Source organism: Coregonus lavaretus, assembly GCF_964263955.1.
Source record: "Coregonus lavaretus genome assembly, chromosome: 36".
Classification (NCBI taxonomy): Eukaryota; Metazoa; Chordata; class Actinopteri; order Salmoniformes; family Salmonidae; genus Coregonus; species Coregonus lavaretus.
In genome coordinates, this window is record NC_140023.1 from 23,204,143 (window position 1) to 23,227,110 (window position 22,968).

A 22,968-nucleotide genomic window follows, 5' to 3' on the forward strand; every position below is an offset into this window, starting at 1 on the left:
GATGGCGCTTTTCCCGGGGTAAGTGAGTGGCGCTACCCACACTTCGCCATAAAGTGTAATTTATTATATTAGGTAGTAAAGCGCTCCCTGGTTACTCCTACCCACCCAGTATGTTAGTACTGTCTTGCAGCTCGCCCACACCCACCTGCTCTGGGCACACCTGGGGATGGAGAAAACCAGGGAGCAGATTGGGAAATGGTTCCACTGGCCCAGTGTGAAGTGCGCCATGGAGGACTACTGCCGTACCTGCCCTGAGTGCCAGATCACAGCCCCAAGGGCACATTATAGAAACCCTTTGGTTCCCCGTTTGAGCGGGTGGCAATGGATCTAGTGCGTCCATTGGTGAAGACCACGAGGGGACACCAATGCATCCTGATAATCATAGATTATGCCACCCGGTATCCGGAGGCGATCCCGTTACGCACTGGCAGCGAAAGGTATCGCACAGGAGGGTGGGTATCCCGCTGAAAATCCTGACGGACCAGGGCACTGCATTCATGTCTTGTGTAATGAAAGATGTCTGCAATCTTTTACGAATCAAACAGGTGAGGAACAGTGTGTACCATCCACAAACGGGACGGGCTAGTCAAACGCTTCAATAAGACCCTAAAGCAGATACTGAAGAAGGTCATCAAGAGAAATGGGAGGGACTGGGACCAGCTGCTGCCCCACCTTATGTTCTTGGTGCGCGAGTTGCCCCAAGCGTCCACTGGGTTCTCCCCCTTCGAGCGCCTGTATGGTCGTAGGCCCCACGGACTGCTGGACCTAGCCAAGGAGGTCTATGAGGACCAACCAACCCCCTGCGCAGTGTGGTGGAACACGTGGAGGAGATGATGAAGGCGTGTATACAACCGGGGGGCCCAACCACGAGAGTTCCACCCAGGTGAGAAAGTTTTGGTGCTGATCCCCACAACTGAGAGCAAATTCCTGGCATCGTCGAGCGGGTAGGCGACGTCAATTATAAGACGACAATGCTAAAGATGAGGGTACTGGAGGAGTCCCACAGTGAGTGGTCTAGCCCTATAGTGCTGGTACCGAAACCGTCCGCTTCTGCAACAACTTCCTGGGCCTCAACGAGGTCAGTAAATTCGACACCTACCCCATGCCCTGGGAGGACAAACTGATGCGCTAAGGGATGCGGGGCTGACCGCGAACCGCCACAAGTGCAAGCTGGAGTACCTGGGTTATAGAATCGGGCGGGGAAACGTGAAGCCCCAAGAAAAAAAATGTCTGCCATTTAGGGAATGGTCAGCCCCTCGAACCAAGAGGCAGGTGAAGTCGTTCCTGGGGTTAGCAGGGTACTACAGTTGATTTGTACCTAACTTTGCCGCAATAGCTTCTCCCCTCACAGACCTAACAAAGGCACGCCTACCCCAGACGGTGCGATGGACAGAGGACACCGACGTGGCGTTCAAGGCCCTCAAGGACGTGCTATGTGCGCACCCGGTACTCGTCACCCCGGACTTCTCAAAAAACCTCCTGGTTAAAACAGACGCGTATGACACAGGGTGGGGGCCGTCTTGTCCCAAGAGCAGGAAGGCGAGGAGCACCCCATCATGTGCTCGATTGTCGAGAAGGAGTGCCTCGCGGTGAAGTGGGCGCTGGACACCCTCCTTGGGAGGAAGTTCACCCTGATCTCCGACCATGCCCCCCTTGTGTGGATGGCAAGAGGTAAGGACACGAATGACCGCGTTACCCGCTGGTTCCCGTCCTTACAGCGGTTCTGTAAGGACAATAAGTTATTTTGTTGTTACGTTTATTTGATGTTGCCCAGTAAAGGAGTGTTTTCTGACTAGAACCTCCCAGTCTCTGTGTCCATCTCTGTGCGCTCAAACCCAACACCCCACGGTTTACCACAATACATAAAGTGCTTTGTCTAAAGAAGATATGTATGAAAATACTTTATTATTCCCTTGTTAATCGTTCGATCTCAAATCAAAAATGCTTGAGCAGAGACAAAATAAAAATGTTAGCTTCACTGTCCAAATACATTTGGTGAGGACTGTAACTTGCAGTAGGTTATGTGTACTTGCACACACATTGTTTTACAAAGCCTAATCTTTTCCCCAGTGCATGCATTTGCTAGCATTTACCAGTGAAATTGTCATTTGTAAACCATACCTATCTGCGGTGAATGTTATTGGCCTCTTTAAATTGATGTGTGTATTTTCCCATGGAAAAGTGTCGCAGGGTGCTTCGTGCCTGCTCTGTGAGCCAACAGTCCTGTTTGCCTTGCTCGTTAGGAAATAATTAGCATTAGCTTATTCACACATACCGCAGCACACTGGTGTCAAGTAAAAGAGAGACATTTCCATGTTTGTTTAGTTAATTAAGAATAACAGCTTAATGCTTAATCCTATATCCACTATGGGAGTTTGTAAGAAACTTAAAGCTGTTTGAGTCTGTGCCTCGGTTTAATAGACAGATGGGAAATTAGATAAAGCTCCCAGTTTGAGGTTGGTAGTGGAGTGTGTGTGTGTGTGCGAACACGTGGGGGCGGGGGGACACTTAGGGCCAAACCGTTCCGGTGTTGCAAAATAAATCTGGGTTAACACTGTTTATTCTACTTACCATTTCCGTAGACTTCTCAAACTTTCCCCTTTGCAGGTGTTGGTTTATGCTTGTAAATTATGATTTACAGTTCGTCACACTGTGTAAAACGACTGTCAGGGTGTCCCCAAAAAAACTTGACACTAACACTATCCAGTTGTTCCATTGCTGTTTTCTAAGAACATTAGCTCATAACTCCCACACACTCAAACAGGTTGCCCAGGATTCAGAGTTCCTCCACCTCTGTGCTGTTTAGGTTTAGCCTGGGGTGCTGTCTGCCTGCTGATCCTCTCTCTTTCAATGAGTTCTCTATGTTTGGATCTGAGGGCTGAAATTAATATGCTGCTTCCACCAAGCAGTTGACACTTGCCCCCCTTTGTCTTTGGCCAGTGGAGTGGGGGATTTCAAGGAAGAAGTGGATTGTAATAACCTTGCGCAATGTCCTGGCGATGACAGTGCTCCTCGCTGTTTCCTGTGACTCTCTCTCTTGATCTCTCCCTCCCTCACTTCTTTTCTGTAGAAAGTTATGGGAGATATTGTTTCAACGCAGGGGGAAAAAACAAAAAACAACGAGGCACACCCCTTCTCACCCTCTATCTCCTTTCCCCCCTCTGCCTCTGGAGACAAGGTGCTGTTTCACACATCACAAATGTAAACTTTAAGCATAAGCATTGGTTTATATTCCTACTTGAGAAATTGGCTTAAGCTAGAGCCACTGTCAGACTTACATAAAAATCAAAATAAATCTCAAATGGCAGGTGCAAATACCTTTCTTTGATGCATTCTAACCTACATCCTAGAGACCTTTATCAGTAATATCCAGAAAGACTCACTGTAAAGTGTCTTGATGAAGTGTAGGTAGGGGTATGTAGGGATCGGACCTTCAATTTAGTTGGCGTAACAGTCTTTCCCTAGTGGTGGCAATTGACCCGTGTTGCATATAGCCCCGGTCTCCCTTATGCACTCACTGTGAATTGTGGAGTGCTAAATGCATTTAAAACAACGCAAATCGCTCATTATTAGGACTTGAGAAATAAATGGAGTAGTAATGGAAAGCTGGGACACCCTCTATTTAACAAAGACCATAACTGCTTTCAGAAGTGTTTTTCCCACGATTGCATTAGGAAATGATCTGCCTTTGCTGCTTATCAGAATGCATGTTTCTGTCCCTGTGACACTCGCAACTTGAATGTGCCTTGAGGAATATTAATTGATCTAGGTGAACTATTTTACTATGGGGTTTTCAGATGTTGCTGTTCATTGCTCGACTTGCTGGCAGAGGAAAAATAAATGTGGGCTGTTCCATATTCTTTGGGTTTTGCGGCAACAATTTGGCAGATGCGGTGCACCGCTGCTAAATGAATACAGGGAAAAACACTGCGTAAGTAGCAACATGCTCTGAGTTTAACAAACATGTTCAATATGAGCTGTTCATTAGCAGGTAGTGTACAGTGAGGGGAAAAAAAGTATTTAATCCCCTGCTGATTTTGTACGTTTGCCCGCTGACAAAGAAATGATCAGTCTATCATTTTAATGGCAGGTTTATTTGAACAGTGAGAGACAGAATAACAACAAAAAAATCCAGAAAAACGCATGTCAAAAATGTTATATATTGATTTGCATTTTAATGAGGGAAATAAGTATTTGACCCCCTCTCAATCAGAAAGATTTCTGCCTCCCAGGTGTCTTTTATACAGGTAACGAGCTGAGATTAGGAGCACACTCTTAAAGGGAGTGCTCCTAATCTCAGCTTGTTACCTGTATAAAAAACACCTGTCCACAGAAGCAATCAATCAATCAGATTCCAAACTCTCCACCATGGCCAAGACCAAAGAGCTCTCCAAGGATGTCAGAGACAAGATTGTAGACCTACACAAGGCTGAAATGGGCTACAAGACCATCGCCAAGCAGCTTGGTGAGAAGGTGACAACAGTTGGTGCGATTATTCACAAATGGAAGAAACACAAAATAACTGTCAATCTCCCTCAGCCTGGGGCTCCATGCGAGATCTCACCTCGTGGAGTTGCAATGATCATGAGAACGGTGAGGAATCAGCCCAGAACTACACGGGATGATCTTGTCAATGATCTCAAGGCAGCTGGGACCACAGTCACCAAAAAAACAATTGGTAACACTACGCCGTGAAGGACTGAAATCCTGCAGCGCCCGCAAGGTCCCCCTGCTCAAGAAAGCACATATACAGGCCCGTCTGAAGTTTGCCAATGAACATCTGAATGATTCAGAGGAGAACTGGGTGAAAGTGTTGTGGTCAGATGAGACCAAAATCGAGCTCTTTGGCATCAACTCAACTCGCCGTGTTTGGAGGAGGAGGAATGCTGCCTATGACCCCAGGAACACCATCCCCACCGTCAAACATGGAGGTGGAAACATTATGCTTTGGGGGTGTTTTTCTGCTAAGGGGGCAAGACAACTTCACCGCATCAAAGGGAGGATGGACGGGGCCATGTACCGTCAAATCTTGGGTGAGAACCTCCTTCCCTCTGCCAGGGAGGATGGGTATTCCAGCATGACAATGACCCAAAACACACGGCCAAGGCAACAAAGGAGTGGCTCAAGAAGAAGCACATTAAGGTCCTGGAGTGGCCTAGCCAGTCTCCAGACCTTAATCCCATAGAAAATCTGTGGAGGGAGCTGAAGGTTCGAGTTGCCAAACGTCAGCCTCGAAACCTTAATGACTTGGAGAAGATCTGCAAAGAGGAGTGGGATGTGTGCAAAGCTGGTGGCCAACTACAAGAAACTTCTGACCTCTGTGATTGCCAACAAGGGTTTTGCCACCAAGCACTAAGTCATGTTTTGCAGAGGGGTCAAATACTTATTTCCCACATTAAAATGCAAATCAATTAATAACATTTTTGACATGCGTTTTTCTGGATTTTTTTGTTGTTATTCTGTCTCTCACTGTTCAAATAAACCTACCATTAAAATTATAGACTGATCATGTCTTTGTCAGTGGGCAAACGTACAAAATCAGCAGGGGATCAAATACTTTTTTCCCTCACTGTAGGTGAAGTATATTGTGGTCAGATATTGAGATCTGAGATATAAAAGTAGGATTAGAAGTGTTTAGGTTACTGCTCTAGACAAGGATGGACCTTTAGCCTGTGCTACATGGATGAATTGATTTGCAAAAATAAACAGACCATGATATTTTGCAATTGCTGTGTCGCCCCACCATTCCGGATCACTCCCATCCTAAATGAAAATTCCCCATAGATTTCCTCCACAGGGGGAACTCCACAGTAAGGAGGTGAGCCAACACCATTATGTGCTCGGTCGATCACCGTTTGCACTGGCACCTCCAGATCCACGTATTTCTCGATTTACGATGGTGCTGAAATCAGTAGTTTTTGATAACTTCATTTTATGTGACGTCAGAGCTCCAGTCTTCCCACACTAGTCGCAGCTCAACTCCATCGTAAATCATGGAGTTGAGTTTAGTCGGCTATGCCAGAACATACTGAATAATAATAATACTTAACTAGACCTAACCACTGAGAGACAGGAAAAATGTCCTGCGGTTAATATTGAGAAATCCATCCTGCTCCTTTGCAGCCATCACCTGTGAGATATTCGATATGAACTGTGATTAGTACGCACCTCTGTTATGCTACTCCTGTTTTTCTCCTCTCCACTCCACTTACTTCACTTTAGATTTATAGCTGTTAATCATATTATATTGAATAGGACTACATGAAAACAAATTGAAGAGTTGTTGTTTTTCCCTACAATGTTTGCACTCCTGACAATCGCTTATGTTCCTCGACTAAAGCTATAATTTTCTCTGTACAGTTTATTCTAGGCAGTTAGACACTGCTCCTTACAGGCTTGTTATTCACTGTCACTACATCAAATTGTGGTTATCTACATAAACAGTTATGAAATGCTAAATGTATTGCTTATGAATGTTTTATTAATGGGTTAAATAGGGTTATAGGGTTTTGGGTCATGTTGGCTCTGAAAGGTGTTACGCAGGTGGCTCCCTAGATACTAACTATTGGGACAACTGTGGGAAGCATTGGAGTCAACATGGGCCATGTAGAGTGTAGAGTCCATGCCCTGACAAATTGAGTCTGTTCTGAGGGCAAAAGAGGAGGGTGCAACTCAATATTAGGAAGGTGTTCCTAATGTTTGGTATACTCAGTGTACAGTGCCTTGCAAAAGTATTCAACCCCTTGGCGTTTTTTCCTGTTTTGTTGCATTACAACCTGTAATTTAAATTGATTTTTATTTGGATTTCATGTAATGGACATACACAAAATAGTCTAAATTGGTGAAGTGAAATGAAAAAAATAACTTGTTTCAAAAAATTATACAAAATAAATAACGGAAAAGTGGTGCGTGCATATGTATTCACCCCCTTTGCTATAAATCCCTAAATAAGATCTGGTGCAACCAATTACAGTGAGGGAAAAAAGTTTTTGATCCCCTGCTGATTTTGTACGTTTGCCCACTGACAAAGACATGATCAGTCTATAATTTTAATGGTAAGTTTATTTGAACAGTGAGAGACAGAATAACAACAAAAAAATCCAGAAAAACTCATGTCAAAAACGTTATAAATTGATTTGCATTTTAATGAGGGAAATAAGTATTTGACCCCTCTGCAAAACATGACTTAGTACTTGGTGGCAAAACCCATGTTGGCAATCACAGAGGTCACAAGTTTTCTTGTAGTTGGCCACCAGGTTTGCACACATCTCAGGAGGGATTTTGTCCCACTCCTCTTTGCAGATCTTCTCCAAGTCATTAAGGTTTCGAGGCTGACGTTTGGCAACTCGAACCTTCAGCTCCCTCCACAGATTTTCTATGGGATTAAGGTCTGGAGACTGGCTAGGCCACTCCAGGACCTTAATGTGCTTCTTCTTGAGCCACTCCTTTGTGGCCTTGGCCATGTGTTTTGGGTCATTGTCATGCTGGAATACCCATCCACGACCCATTTTCAATGCCCTGGCAGAGGGAAGGAGGTTCTCACCCAACATTTGACGGTACATGGCCCCGTCCATTGTCCCTTTGATGCGGTGAAGTTGTCTTGTCCCCTTAGCAGAAAACCCCCCCCAAAGCATAATGTTTCCACCTCCATGTTTGACGGTGGGGATGGTCTTCTTGGGGTCATAGGCAGCATTTTGGTCTCATCTGAACACAACACTTTCACCCAGTTCTCCTTATTTCCCTCATTAAAATGCAAATCAATGTACCTTCAGAAGTCACATAATTAGTTAAATAAAGTTCACGTGTGTGCAATCTAAGTGTCACTTTAACTCTACCCACATGTACATACAGTGGGGAGAACAAGTATTTGATACACTGCCGATTTTGCAGGTTTTCCTACTTACAAAGCATGTAGAGGTCTGTAATTTTTATCATAGGTACACTTCAACTGTGAGAAAAATCCAGAAAATCACATTGTATGATTTTTAAGTAATTAATTTGCATTTTATTGCATTACATAAGTATTTGATACATCAGAAAAGCAGAACTTAATATTTGGTACAGAAACCTTTGTTTGCAATTACAGAGATCATACGTTTCCTGTAGGTCTTGACCAGGTTTGCACACACTGCAGCAGGGATTTTGGCCCACTCCTCCATACAGACCTTCTCCAGATCCTTCAGGTTTCGGGGCTGTCGCTGGGCAATACGGACTTTCAGCTCCCTCCAAAGATGTTCTATTGGGTTCAGGTCTGGAGACTGGTTAGGCCACTCCAGGACCTTGAGATGCTTCTTACGGAGCCACTCCTTAGTTGCCCTGGCTGTGTGTTTCGGGTCGTTGTCATGCTGGAAGACCCAGCCACAACCCATCTTCAATGCTCTTACTGAGGGAAGGAGGTTGTTGGCCAAGATCTTGCGATACATGGCCCCATCCATCCTCCCCTCAGTACGGTGCAGTCGTCCTGTCCCCTTTGCAGAAGAGCATCCCCAAAGAATGATGTTTCCACCTCCATGCTTCACGGTTGGGGTAGTGTTCTTGGGATTGTACTCATCCTTCTTCTTCCTCCAAACACAGCGAGTGGAGTTTAGACCAAAAAGCTCTATTTTTGTCTCATCAGACCACATGACCTTCTCCCATTCCTACTCTGGATCATCCAGATGGTCATTGGCAAACTTCAGACGGGCCTGGACATGTGCTGGCTTGAGCAGGGGGACCTTGCGTGCGTTGCAGGAAATTAATCCATGACGGCGTAGTGTGTTACTAATGGTTTTCTTTGAGACTGTGGTCCCAGCTCTATTCAGGTCATTGACCAGGTCCTGCCGTGTAGTTCTGGGCTGATCCCTCACCTTCCTCATGATCATTGATGCCCCATGAGGTGAGATCTTGCATGGAGCCCCAGACCGAGGGTGATTGACAGTCTTCTTGAACTTCTTCCATTTTCTAATAATTGCGCCAACAGTTGTTGCCTTCTCACCAAGCTGCTTGCCTATTGTCCTGTAGCCCATCCCAGCCTTGTGCAGGTCTACAATTTTATCCCTGATGTCCTTACACAGCTTTCTGGTCTTGGCTATTGTGGAGAGGTTGGAGTCTGTTTGATTGAGAGTGTGGACAGGTGTCTTGTATACAGGTAACGAGTTCAAACAGGTGCAGTTAATACAGGTAATGAGTGGAGAATAGGAGGGCTTCTTAGAGAAAAACGAACAGGTCTGTGAGAGCCGGAATTCTTACTGGTTGGTAGGTGATCAAATACTTATGTCATGCAATAAAATGCAAATTAATTACTTAAAAATCATACAATGTGATTTTCTGGATTTTTGTTTTAGATTCAGTCTCTCACAGTTGAAGTGTACCTATGATAAAAACTACAGACCTCTACATGCTTTGTAAGTAGGAAAACCTGCAAAATCGGCAGTGTATCAAATACTTGTTCTCCCCACTGTATGACCTCAATTACCTCGACTAGCCGGTTCCCCCGCACATTGACTCTGTACCGGTACCCCCCTGTATATAGCCTCCCTACTGTTATTTTATTTTACTGCTGCTCTTTAGCTATTTGCTTTTATTTTCTATTTTTCTTTAATTAATATATATATATATATATATTTTTTTTTTTTAACTGCATTGTTAGTTAAAGGCTTGTAAGTAAGCATTTCACTGTAATGTCTACACCTGCTGTATTCGGCACATGTGGCAAATACATTTTGATTTGATTTGATTTGACATGTGTGACATGATCTCAGTATATACAGTTGTAGTCGGAAGTTTACATACACTTAGGTACACAAGTTATTAACACTCGTTTTTCAACCACTCCACAAATTTCTTGTTAACAAACTATAGTTCTGGCAAGTCGGTTAGGACATCTACTTTGTGCATGACACATAATTTTTTCCCACAATTGTTTACAGACAGATTATTTCACTTATAATTCACTGTATCATAATTCCAGTGGGTCAGAAGTTTACATACACTAAGTTGACTGTGCCTTTAAACATCTTGGAAAATTCCAGAAAATGATGTCATGGCTTTAGAAGCTTCTGATAGGCTAATTGACATTGTTTGAGTCAATTGGAGGTGTACCTGTGGATGTATTTCAAGGCCTACCTTCAAACTCAGTGCCTCTTTGCTTGACATCATGGGAAAATCAAAAGAAATCAGCCAAGACCTCAGAAAGAAAATTGTAGACCTCCACAAGTTTGGTTCATCCTTGGGAGCAATTCCAAAGGCCTGAAGGTACCACGTTCATCTGTACAAACAATAGTATGCAAGTATAAACATCATGGGACCACGCAGCCGTCATACCGCTCAGGAAGGAGACGCATTCTGTCTCCTAGAGATGAACGCACTTTGGTGCGAAAAGTGCAAATCAATCCCAGAACAACAGCAAAGGACCTTGTGAAGATGCTGGAGAAAAACGGTACAAAGGTATCTATATCCACAGTAAAACGAGTCCTATATCGACATAACCCGATAGGCCGCTCAGCAAGGAAGAAGCAACTGCTCCAAACTCCTACTATTATTCTGACATTTCACATTCTTAAAATAAAGTGGTGATCCTAACTGACCTAAAACAGGGAATCTTTACTTGGACTAAATGTCAGGAATTGTGAAAAACTGAGTTTAAATGTATTTGGCTAAGGTGTATGTAAACTTCCGACTTCAACTGTATACACCTGTTCTGAAAGGCCCCAGAGTCTGCAACACCACTAAGCTAGGGTCACCACCAAGCAAGCGGCACCATGAAGACCAGGCTCTGTCGTAGCCGGCCGCGACCGGGAGACCCATGGGGCGACGTGCAATTGGCCCAGCGTCGTCCAGGGTAGGGGAGGGAATGGCCGGCAGGGTGTAGCTCCGTTGATAGAGCATGACGTTTGCAGCGGCAGGTTTGTGGGTTCGATTCCCACAGGGGGTATGAAAAATAATTATGTATGCACTAACTGTATGTCGCTCTGGATAAGAGCGTCTGCTAAATGACTAAAATGTAAAATGTAAATGAGATCTCCAAACAAGTCAGGGACAAAGTTGTGGAGAAGTACAGATCAGGGTTGGGTTAAAAAAAAAATATCAAACTTTGAACATCCCACGGAGCACCATGAAATCCATAATAAAAAAATTGAAAGAATATGGCACCACAACAAACCTGCCAAGAGAGGGCCGCCAACCAAAACTCACGGACCAGGCAAGGAGGGCATTAATCAGAGGCAACAAAGAGACCAAAGATAACCCTGAAGGAGCTGCATAGCTCAACAGCGGAGATTGGAGTATCTGTCTATAGGACCACTTTAAGCCGTACACTACACAGAGCTGGGCTTTACGGAAGAGTGGCCAGAAAAAAGCCATTGCTTAAAGACAAAAATAAGTAAACACGTTTGGTGTTCGCCAAAAGGCATGTGGGAGACTCCCCAAACATATGGAAGAAGGTACACATCAAGAAGGTACACATCATGCTGTGGGGATGTTCACAGAGCTGTGAGGGGAACGGCACCTCCTTACCTTCAGGCTCTGATCAGTCCCTACACCCAAATGAGGGCGTTGCGTTCTTCCACCTCTGGCCTGCTGGTCCCCCTACCTCTGCAGAAGCACTGTTCCCGCTCAGCACAGTCAAAACTGTTCGCTGCTCTGGCACCCCAATGGTGGAACAAGCTCCCTCACGACGCCAGGACAGCAGAGTCACTGACCACCTTCCGGAGACACTTGAAACCCTACCTCTTTAAGGAATACCTGGGATAGTATAAAAGTAATCCTTCTACCCACCCCACCCCCACAAAAATAAAAAATAAAATACAATAACAAAACAAAAACAAAATAATAGGAAAAACAAAAACAAAAAAACTATATCAATATAAAACAAATGAAAATTTAAAATATACTCTAAAAAGAAGAAAGAAAAAAATTTGAAAAGAAAAAAGAAAAAGAAAATAAAAAAGAGATAAAAAAAATGATAAAAAAATTAATAGAAAAATAAAGAAAAAATAAATTGTAAAGTGGGTTGTCCCACTAGCTATCATAAGGTGAATGCACCAATTTGTAAGTCGCTCTGGATAAGAGCGTCTGCTAAATGACGTGAATGTAAAAAAAAAAAAAATTCATCGGCAAAAACTGAGAAACTGGTCAGAATTGAAGGAATGATGGATGGCGCTAAATACAGGGAAATTCTTGAGGGAAATCTGTTTCAGTCTTCCAGAGAATAGAGACTGGGACGGAGGTTCACCTTCCAGCAGGACAATGACCCTAAGCATACTGATAAAGCAACACTTGAGTGGTTTAAGGGGAATCATTTAAATGTCTTGGAATGGCCTAGTCAAAGCCCAGACCTCAATCCAATTGAGAATCTGTGGTATGACTTAAAGATTGCTGTACACCAGCGGAACCCATCCAACTTGAAGGAGCTGGAGCAGTTTTGCCTTGAAGAATGGGCAAAAATCCCAGTGGCTAGATGTGCCAAGCTTATAGAGACATGCCCCAAGAGACTTGCAGCTGTAATTGCTGCAAAAGATGGCTCTACAAAGTATTGACTTTGGGGGGGGGGGGTGAATTGTTATGTACGCTCAAGTTTTCTGTTTTTTTGTCTTATTTCTTGTTTGAAGATGCAAAATCTTTTTTATTGTGAAACAAAGTGGTAGGCATGTTGTGTAAATCAAATGATACAACCTTCCGAAAAAAATATATTTTAATTCCAGGTTGTGAGGCAATAAAATAGGAAAAATGCCAAGGGGGGTGAATACTATCGCATGCCGCTATACATATGCCTAAGAGTTATTTATGTCAGATAGGGAACAAACAAACCAGTCATAATCCATCCACCGGCCGTATTTCTTCATTAACAGGTAGCTAGCCGGTCAGTGGTGCAGGACTTGCTAAAACATATCATCACACACCAGAATGTTTTCATTGGAAGCCAGACGGCTAAAAGCTGCAGATAGCATCTCTGCTCCCCACTCATCGATCGCCAACCAGCGGTGGTGTAGCCACACCTCGCACTGCCATAAGAAAATAAACAAGCACCTTTTTGTTACAGTTATATACAACTCCCCACCAATGCTTTGGCAGATAATAGATAAAGGTGCTCTTGAGTGTGGTGTGGGTGGCACTTGATTTCTCGTTTTCTTATTTTGCAACACCCACTGTATAGGTGGCATACATTTTAAAAGCACATGTATGAATCACATGGAGCATATGAAAATTGGTACACAGATCACACACACAATCCTAATACTTTCCTGCTAATCAGGCAACAGAATTTGAACATTGGCGGTTGGCACAACACACTAAATAACCCAGTGAGTTTTCTTTTTGAGCTGCAATCCGGTTAAGTAGTACGCTATGCTTGCCTCATTTCATCTGATCAAAACCCGACGAGAGAGCGAGAGTATATTTTATGGCCTGCCAAAAAAGACATTCACAGCATACAGTACTAGACACCTCTCACCAACACACACACACATACACACACTTCCCAATCTACCATCAGTACCAACACCACCACCACCCTCTTCACTGTCAGATGATCTTATCTCTCCTTCTCAAGTTGTTTAATGAGGAGCTTGTCTGGGAGGTTTCACTACACCCGCAATAACATTGCTAAATATGTGTATGTGACCAATAAAATGGGATTTGATTTGTTGTTTTCCCAGCCACTCCTGGGTAGAGTGGTGGCTAGTGATCCAGGGAATGGGTGGTGTGAGTCAGGGGCGGCAGGTAACCTCGAGTTTAGAGTGTAGGGCCAGTAACCGAAAGGTTGCTGGTTCAAATACCAGAGCCAACAAGGTGGGGGAAAAATCTGTTGCTGTGCCCTTGAGCAAGGCACTTAACCCTAATTGCTCTAGGGGCACTGTAAAGTGGCGACCGTGGCTGTGATCCCACTCCCTACAGGTGTCTCTGGGCAAATTGATATGCAAAAAACACATTTCAGTTGCACACTTGTGTGTAACAGGACAAATATAAGCACCCCCCAAATTGTTATTATACCCTCCCTCTCCAGCATGCCTGACTCCTGTAGGAGAGATGACAGAAGCAATAGGCATCACAAAACAAATATGCTTGGAAATCTATGGCAAGACATGAAAATGGTTGTCTAGCAATGATCAACAACCAATTTGACAGAGCTTGAAGAAATTTGAGGGGGGGGTGGAAAGGGATGTTGCACAATCCAGGTGTGGAAAGCTCTTAGAGACTTACCCAGAAAGACACAGCTGTAATCTCTGCCAAAGTTGCTTCTTCTACAAAGTATTGAATTAAGTGTGTGAATGCTTATTTAAATGCGATTATTTCTGAATTTCATTTTCAAAGAATTAGCAACGATTTTGAAAAACACGTTTTCACTTTATCATTATGGGGTATTGTGTGTAGATGGGTGCGGGGAAAAAACTGTTTAATCCATTTTGAATTCAGGTTATACAGTGGGGGAAAAAAGTATTTAGTCAGCCACCAATTGTGCAAGTTCTCCCACTTAAAAAGATGAGAGAGGCCTGTAATTTTCATCATAGGTACACGTCAACTATGACAGACAAAATGAGAATCTTTTTTCCAGAAAATCACATTGTAGGATTTTTAATGAATTTATTTGCAAATTATGGTGGAAAATAAGTATTTGGTCAATAACAAAAGTTTCTCAATACTTTGTTATATACCCTTTGTTGGCAATGACACAGGTCAAACATTTTCTGTAAGTCTTCACAAGGTTTTCACACACTGTTGCTGGTATTTTGGCCCATTCCTCCATGCAGATCTCCTCTAGAGCAGTGATGTTTTGTGGCTGTCGCTGGGCAACACGGACTTTCAACTCCCTCCAAAGATTTACTATAGGGTTGAGATCTGGAGACTGTCTAGGCCACTCCAGGACCTTGAAATGCTTCTTACGAAGCCACTCCTTCGTTGCCCGGGTGGTGTGTTTGGGATCATTGTCATGCTGAAAGACCCAGCCACGTTTCATCTTCAATGCCCTTGCTGATGGAAGGAGGTTTTCACTCAAAATCTCACGATACATGGCCCCATTCATTCTTTCCTTTACACGGATCAGTCGTCCTGGTCCCTTTGCAGAAAAACAGCCCCAAAGCATGATGTTTCCACCCCCATGCTTCACAGTAGGTATGGTGTTCTTTGGTTGCAACTCAGCATTCTTTGTCCTCCTAACACAACGAGTTGAGTTTTTACCAAAAAGTTATATTTTGGTTTCATCTGACCATATGACATTCTCCCAATCCTCTTCTGGATCATCCAAATGCACTCTAGCAAACTTCAGACGGGCCTGGACATGTACTGGCTTAAGCAGGGGGACACGTCTCGCACTGCAGGATTTGAGTCCCTGGCGGCGTAGTGTGTTGCTGATTGTAGGCTTTGTTACTTTGGTCCCAGCTCTCTGCAGGTCATTCACTAGGTCCCCCCGTGTGGTTCTGGGATTTTTGCTCACCGTTCTTGTGATCATTATGACCCCACGGGGTGAGATCTTGCGTGGAGCCCCAGATCGAGGGAGATTGTCAGTGGTCTTGTATGTCTTCCATTTCCTAATAATTGCTCCCACAGTTGATTTCTTCAAACCAAACTGCTTACCTATTGCAGATTCAGTCTTCCCAGCCTGGTGCAGGTCTACAATTTTGTTTCTGGTGTCCTTTGACAGCTCTTTGGTCTTGGCCATAGTAGAGTTTGGAGTGTGACTGTTTGAGGTTGTGGACAGGTGTCTTTTATACTGATAACAAGTTCAAACAGGTGCCATTAATACAGGTAACGAGTGGAGGACAGAGGAGCCTCTTAAAGAAGAAGTTACAGGTCTGTGAGAGCCAGAAATCTTGCTTGTTTGTAGGTGACCAAATACTTATTTTCCACCATAATTTGCAAATAAATTCATAAAAAATCCTACAATGTGATTTTCTGATTTTTTTTCCCTCAATTTGTCTGTCATAGTTGACGTGTACCTATGATGAAAATTACAGGCCTCTCTCATCTTTTTAAGTGGGAGAACTTGCACAATTGGTGGCTGACTAAATACTTTTTTTCCCCACTGTAACACAACTAAATGTAGAATAAGTCAAGGGGTATGAATACTTTCTGAAGGCACTGTATCTGTCTCTCACTTTCAAAAGGCTTTATTGGCATGACAAAATTACACATTCATATTGCCAAAGCAACATTGTCGAGCAATTTTCAAAATGTTCTGTCTCTGTTTCTCTAGGTACGCCATAATGTGTGGAATCATGACAGAGTATGAGACTGTGCAGAACAGGATAAAGAATGGCTACGTCTTCAAAGTAAGTGATTTTTTGACAGACCATCTACACACAAAGCTATATCTTCATGTGTTCACTGATTCAAGTGTTTGTTTTGTGTATACTTGAAGCATGTCAGACCTTACCTACATTAGCAGCACCTGAGGTGATGGCAGGCACACAGATGGAATGGTGGAATTTAGTAATAATAAGAGAGGGTAACTGAGGTGAGAACAGGGCGTGTGCTTTTCCAGAACGTCCCCTGTGGTCTGTTGCTCAGTCAGTGTTGATTCCCAGCTGTGTCGAGAGGGTCCTCCCCTGTCATACAACCACAAGTTGACAGCCAAAGAATCACCCTCGGTTTTATTTAGGTCAGTTATCCCTCAAATGAAATGTAAAAAGTGTTCCTATACATGCGGTTATTGTCGGTGCTTATATACACTGACTGCTATACAGGTGTTAACCTTATTGACTGTGGGCTGTATTCAGATCACTGTCCAGCAGCATACCACCCTGCATCCCACTGCTGGCTTGCCTCTGAAGCTAAGCAGGCTTGGTCCTGGTTGGTACCTGGATGGGAGACCAGATGCTGCTGGAAGTCCAAAAAAAATATCCCAGTGCCCCAAAGCAGTGATTGGGGACATTCCCCTGTGTAGGGTGTTGTCTTTTGGATGGGATGTTAAACGGGTGTCCTGACTCTCTGTGGTCACTAAAGATCCCATGGCACTTATAGTAAGAGAAGGGGTGTGAACCCCGGTGTCCTGGCTAAATTCCCAATCTGGCCCTCATACCATCATGGCCACCTAATCATCCCCAGCTTAAAATTGGCTGTTTTCTCTCCCCTGTAACTATTCCCCAGGTCGTTGCTGCTAAAATAAGGGTTAAATAAATAAAACACCCAGATGAATGGGTTGCATAATGGAGGCGACTGGGGCAACCGCACGTAGCATTTATGTTACCTGTCAGCTGCTTCACAAACTCTGTTTAACTGCAAAGCCCAGAGAGAGAGAGAGATTTTGCGATTGAGTGGAAAAGAACAGGGGGAGGGAAAAAGGAGAGGGTTGCATGACAAATAGGAGCTTGTGATACATGTGTGTAAGTGCGTGTGTGAGAGATGTTTGTGCAATAGTTGTGGGTAGCTGGTTACGTGGAGCAGGACAGATCAGGTCAGAGGAAAATGTGTGGTGTCATGAATCAACACTTAATGCTGTCTGTCCTCTTCTGTTTTCGCCCTCTTTGCATACAGGATCATCTGGATAAGGCCATCGAGCTGAAACCACAGGATCCTATGTCTTACTACCTGCTGGGCCGCTGGTGCTATGCTGTATGTAACCATACAGTGAGGAATACACTCCCTGAAAAGTGATCTATGTAGAAGCTTTGAAAAAGAGTCATTAGCCAATGGAACAATGGTGGTGGTCAACACACAGACACACTCATTGACACACATACACACACGCACCCTCCACATTCCCTCCCAAGCGTAGCTAGCTGCAGTCAAAGATGAGTGGCTATTTCTCAGAAGGAGGAAAAAACCTCTGATGTTTTGTGAGAGTGAATTTAAAGGGCTCTGTGTTCATGTTTAAACATTGATCCACTGTTTACATTCAGGCAGAGGCCCCTCTTTGAAAGGGCCCATGTGACGGCAAGGCAATACTACACCTGCAATTGCACATTTCTAAGATGAATGGGGCGAGGAAGGAACAGTGCATGCATTTGACCTAGCAAGTCCCTCCCATTAGGCCCATTATCTTATTCCTGTAATCAAGTTTTATGGAAAAGGAGGACTGTGTGACTTTATCATGATAGGTTGGTTTGTGTTAGGATTAGAAACTGCTTCCATTGCAGATTATATTGTCTCCGCATCCTGAATGACAGGGCTTTAGCAACATTGGTTAGTATTTTGGAAGTGTCTTTCTATAGTGGAAAATACAAGATATTTTCAGATCCTTTACTCCCGTGACTCCCCTTGTTTAAATGCTACTTGCACTGTTTACACACTGTAGGTAGTGTGAGAGTCATTTTCACACCATATTGTTTAAACGTTTATCTGATTTGCCATGTTCTGAAAGGGCTCTATACATTGGTTCTGTTCAGGTGGCTCAACTGTCCTGGATTGAGAGGAAAATTGCTGCTACGTTGTTTGGCGAGCCTCCAAGTGCCACGGTCCAAGATGCGCTGAAGAACTTCCTCAAGGTATTGGTATTCTCCTTGCTACCATAGATTGTGGTGCAGAGCACAAGTGTTTGGCAGTACGTGTTAGTGGAGTAAAGCATGTCAGGCCTTGCAAATGTACTTTACCAGTACATTTCTCATTTGCCCAACAGCTAGTTTTGAATATGGACAGGTACACTGTTTATGTTGCTTTCATTGTTCTGCATTGTATACTTTAGCCTGTTGGAATCATACAGTCCTTCCAAGTTCTCTCTCTTTAACTCATCTTTCCTGATCGCTGTATATTACATCTCCGAGAACACTTCCCTGTGTTCTGCACACTTACTATTAGATCCTTTACTCTCTTTCATGATCTCTCTCTAACCAATTGAAACATGTAGCGCACAGCAGCCTATTTGTTTTGTGTTGAGTCGGGATTTGCCCAGAGGTCGCTTCTGCACCCAGATTTAAAGACCAAACCCCAAATATTTAGAGGCTTAATCTGTGTTCCCACATTTCACATGTTTATATAGAGAGACATGAAATTGCTCCTGGCCAAGATTCTCTTGCGTCATGTCTCTTCCTCACATCGTGTGTATCTCGCCAATCAATTTTAGTTAAGTGGTCTCTGTCGTAACTTGTTTCTCCTGCCCGTAAGGACTCTGGTAGAGGCTGTTTAGCTTCAACAAACACATCCTGCTGTTATACAACTTGTCACTATAACCAAGTACACAAACAGTAACTACACACTACGTAATACCAAGGTGTTGTCCTAGTACTCTTCTCACTGTACTATTAATGCTAAGGCTATATAGGGTCAGAATTTAAGGTAGAGTCAAGTGAAATATAATTATCCACGGCTAGAGGCAGAATAATGCTATGGTTAGTCCTTTCTGTATTTGTCTGTGCTGAGCAGGTTCTATTTTCAATTTCAGTCATTTGCCCAAATCCTGTATCAACCCCATACCTGTCCTGGACTGATCTTATGCAATTAGAACATAAACTGTTAGGCAGTGTTTTTGTCAGTGGTTATGTTTTTGGTGCAGGTCCAATGGAAGAATACAACCATGTTCTTGTGCTTTATACAGAGGAGGCTGGTGGGATGAGCTATAGGAGGACAGGCTCATTGTATAGGCTGGAATGGAATTAATGGAACGGTATCAAACATATGGAAACCACGTTTAACTCAGTTCCATTTATTCCATTCCAGGCATTACAATGAGCCTAATCCTCCTATAGCTCCACCCACCAGCCTCCTCTGGATTTATGGTAACACTTAACACAGACATTCTCAAGGTCTGAGGGCGACATTTGTGCTTACAATACAGGGCTACCTTTTCACAAGCGTGTGATTCTTAATCAGAATACAGAGATTCTGGACAAGGAGAAGCCATTTTGTCCCAGCCTCAGGAAGCTGAACTCCAGAAAGAGTTGATTATCAGCAAGTGCAGTGTTCTCGTGTTTTTATAATATTTTCATTATTTCACAGGTGGAGGAGATCCGTCCCAAGTACTCCAAATTAAACTATGTGTTTTTAGCCAAGGTAAGACGGACTGCCCATGTTGTAATGTTTGCATCTTGGATTCATCTACAGTATATCCAATAATCAAAGGACTATATATGTGCACCGATGATGATAATGATGAGGACGAATGTGTTTTTGATTGGTCAGTGTTACAGAGACCTGGGGCAGAAAGGTCAGGCCAGGAAGATGGGGGATGCTGCTGCCTCAATGGAAACCGTTTCCAAAGAGGTGGGTCCTGACTGTATTGTCACTGACTTATTCTTGTGCTCTAAACTCTTAGTTTTCTCCCATTTGTCATTGTTGTGGTTTAAAAAAAGAGTATCTTTCTTTCTCTCTCTCCAAGGATGAGGAGGCACAGAAGGAGCTTGACTACCTTCTCCCTGCGCTAGGTGTTTATTGAGGACGTTTTGAAATGGCTACGTCCTCTTGCTAGGGAGAAACCCAGGATCCTCCTCACTGGAAGCCACACTATGAAGGGAATCCAAATCCATGTCTTCCTTGATTACTGTTGGGACAGTACCTTCAATGGGGGCATCGACATTCTGAAATACCTGACTCTTGCTAATACTCTCTGGGATTGGAGATGACTGGATCAGCTGTGCATACTAGGGAACAGTGTTCTGGAGAACATACTTATCACAGACACATCTTGATGTCTTATGAAAGCAGATATCAAAATGCTTTGATATCTGTTTGCTAAAGAGAGTGTGGTAAAAGGGACAGTTTGACCTATCAGCAAGCAGTTACACACCCAGAATCCAATTTCATTGGTTGTTCCTATCTTTGATGCAAGTGAATCAATGGTGTTGGTCCCAATGGGATATATATTATCTACCACCTCACCTTGAAGCAATCTGCAGTCAAGTGTGGAGGACCAGGCAATACTGTAGCGAGAAAATACAGTCTATGAAGATTTGAATAATTATACCAACCCTGATGTTGGTTTCAAAAATGAGAATGATCCCCTGTAAACTGCATACATATCAATAATTATTCTTGATTTATTTCTTTTTGCACTGAAATAGCCTAGCCTAAGAACTGCTTTTATTTTTTACTTTTTTTTATTCGATGCCTGTTTTTTAGTTTTTACCCATCTACCAATAGGTGCATTGGAAAACCTCACTGGTCTTTGTGGTTGAATCTGTGTTTGGAATTCACTGTACGACTGAGGGACCTTACAGATAATTGTATGTGTGGGGTACAGAGATGAGGTAGGTATTCAAAAATCATGTTAAACACTATTATTGCACACAGAGTGAGTCTTATGTGACTTGTTAAGCAAATTTTTACTCCTGAACTTATTTATTAGCCTTGCCATAACAAAAGGGTTGAATAGTTATTGATTCAAGACATTTCAGCTTTTCATTTTTTATTAATTTGTAAAAGAAAAACAACAAAAACAACATAATTCCCACTTTGACATTAGGGAGTATTGTGTGTAGACCAGTGACACAAAATATCAAAATAATAACTTTTAAATTCAGGCTATAACATGACAAAATTTTGAAAAGTCAAGGGGTTTAAATACTTTCTGAAGGCACTGTAACTATATGGCACCCTATTTCCTATAAAGTACACTACATTTTGACCAGGGCTATAGTACACTAAATATGGAACAGGGGCTCTGGTCAGATGTAGTGCACTAAATAGGGAATATGGTGCCATTTCAGACGCAGACTTGACAGGGAAGGAAACGTGACTCCTAGGGAGAATCTCAATTTCATACTCCTCGCGTCCTCTTTCCTCGCCTCCTTCTCAAAACCCATTGGAGGAGGTCAGAGGGACGGGACCTCTGAGAGGACGCGAGGAGTATGAAATTGAGATTCTCCCTAGGAGTCACGGTTCCTTCCCTATCAAGTCTTCAAGAGACCTTTAACTGGTGCATACTTTATCCGAGAGGTGAAATACAAGAATGGTATAAAAATGTTTTGTATGCTTTCGTTTTATCTAGGGTTGAACACATTGCATCCACTGGGCACACACTGGTTGAATCAACGTTGTTTCCACGTCATTTCAATGAAATTACATTGAACCAACTTAAAATAGACGTTGAATTGATGTCTGTGCCCAGTGGGCAGTGAAGTAAATTATCTTGTAAATGAAATACAGTACAAAAAATATTATATAGACACTATGTGATGTATTTAGAAATGAAAATGCATACCTCTGGACACTACTATTCTATAGACACTACTAATCAATGGTATTTGAATCTGCCATTTTTCAATAAATATGTGGAATTGTGTGTGTGAGAGAGAGATGTTGCTGCAGTACATGCACACACAGCTATTTTTGTACGCAACACATTATTAAAATCTAATAGGGACATATTCATTCTATTATCAACCAAATATTTACCCTGGTCTCGGTCCAAATGTAATGAAATAGCAAGGTATGAAAGCAAGTTCTTGCTTGACTATCAAAGGTCTAGTGTGGCGTTTTATTTGTAAGCCCCACTACCGTTCCCCTTTTTGTGCAGACTTTATAGTTTGTTCCAGAGCCAATTGAAATTTGTCACTGGATCAAATTCAGTCCAACTTCCCTCCAGTCTGGTCATGTTTCAGGTTATTGTCATGGCATAGACTCATTCGGTTACCTCCTAAAGGAGCACAGGTGTTTGTTCAGTATTAAAATAACTCAGAATAAATCCTGGGAAAGTTGGTTTAGCCTTATCATTTGTACCAAATTAATGGAACTTGCCTCAACACAGCAATGATCTACACTACAGTATTCCATGTCAGTGAAATTAATCCTGTTGCAATTTCTTACCAAATGCCTCTTAATTTTCCAAAGCAGACTGAATAGTTAATGTTAATGTCTTAATCACAGTGTTGCATTCTGTGGCCATAAGAAGATGTGGGTTAGAGAAGTTGCTATGATGCGATCTTTGACCCTGATGCCTTTGCATTATTGTCTTGAAGAAAAGACTGCAGATAGAATAACAGACTGGGGAATTTACAAGAGTTCTCCAAATCTCTGCTTGTCTCTTCCTGAAGCCACTGACATCTGGAACACTGAGAAATTGCAGAGCTCACTGCCCTGACAAGGAGGTGCCGTTGGCATGGAACCTGACTGGTTTGTTGGGAA

At 43.0% G+C, this 22,968-nt stretch overlaps 1 protein-coding gene across 2 annotated transcripts in view; it reads left to right on the forward strand.

Moving 5' to 3' along the window:
• Window positions 1-22,126, forward strand: part of LOC311110574 (regulator of microtubule dynamics protein 2-like) — a 90,111-nt gene extending 67,985 nt beyond the window's left edge. For both annotated transcript variants that reach the window (XM_084153084.1, XM_084153085.1), the window contains exons 6-11: window positions 16,169-16,244; window positions 17,449-17,526; window positions 18,300-18,398; window positions 19,846-19,899; window positions 20,029-20,109; window positions 20,225-22,126. In XM_084153084.1, the coding sequence (XP_084009210.1) occupies window positions 16,169-16,244; window positions 17,449-17,526; window positions 18,300-18,398; window positions 19,846-19,899; window positions 20,029-20,109; window positions 20,225-20,281 (445 nt within the window). In that variant the 3' untranslated portion in view covers window positions 20,282-22,126. The remainder of the gene's footprint in view (window positions 1-16,168; window positions 16,245-17,448; window positions 17,527-18,299; window positions 18,399-19,845; window positions 19,900-20,028; window positions 20,110-20,224) is intronic.
• The last annotated feature ends 842 nt before the right edge of the window (window positions 22,127-22,968 follow it).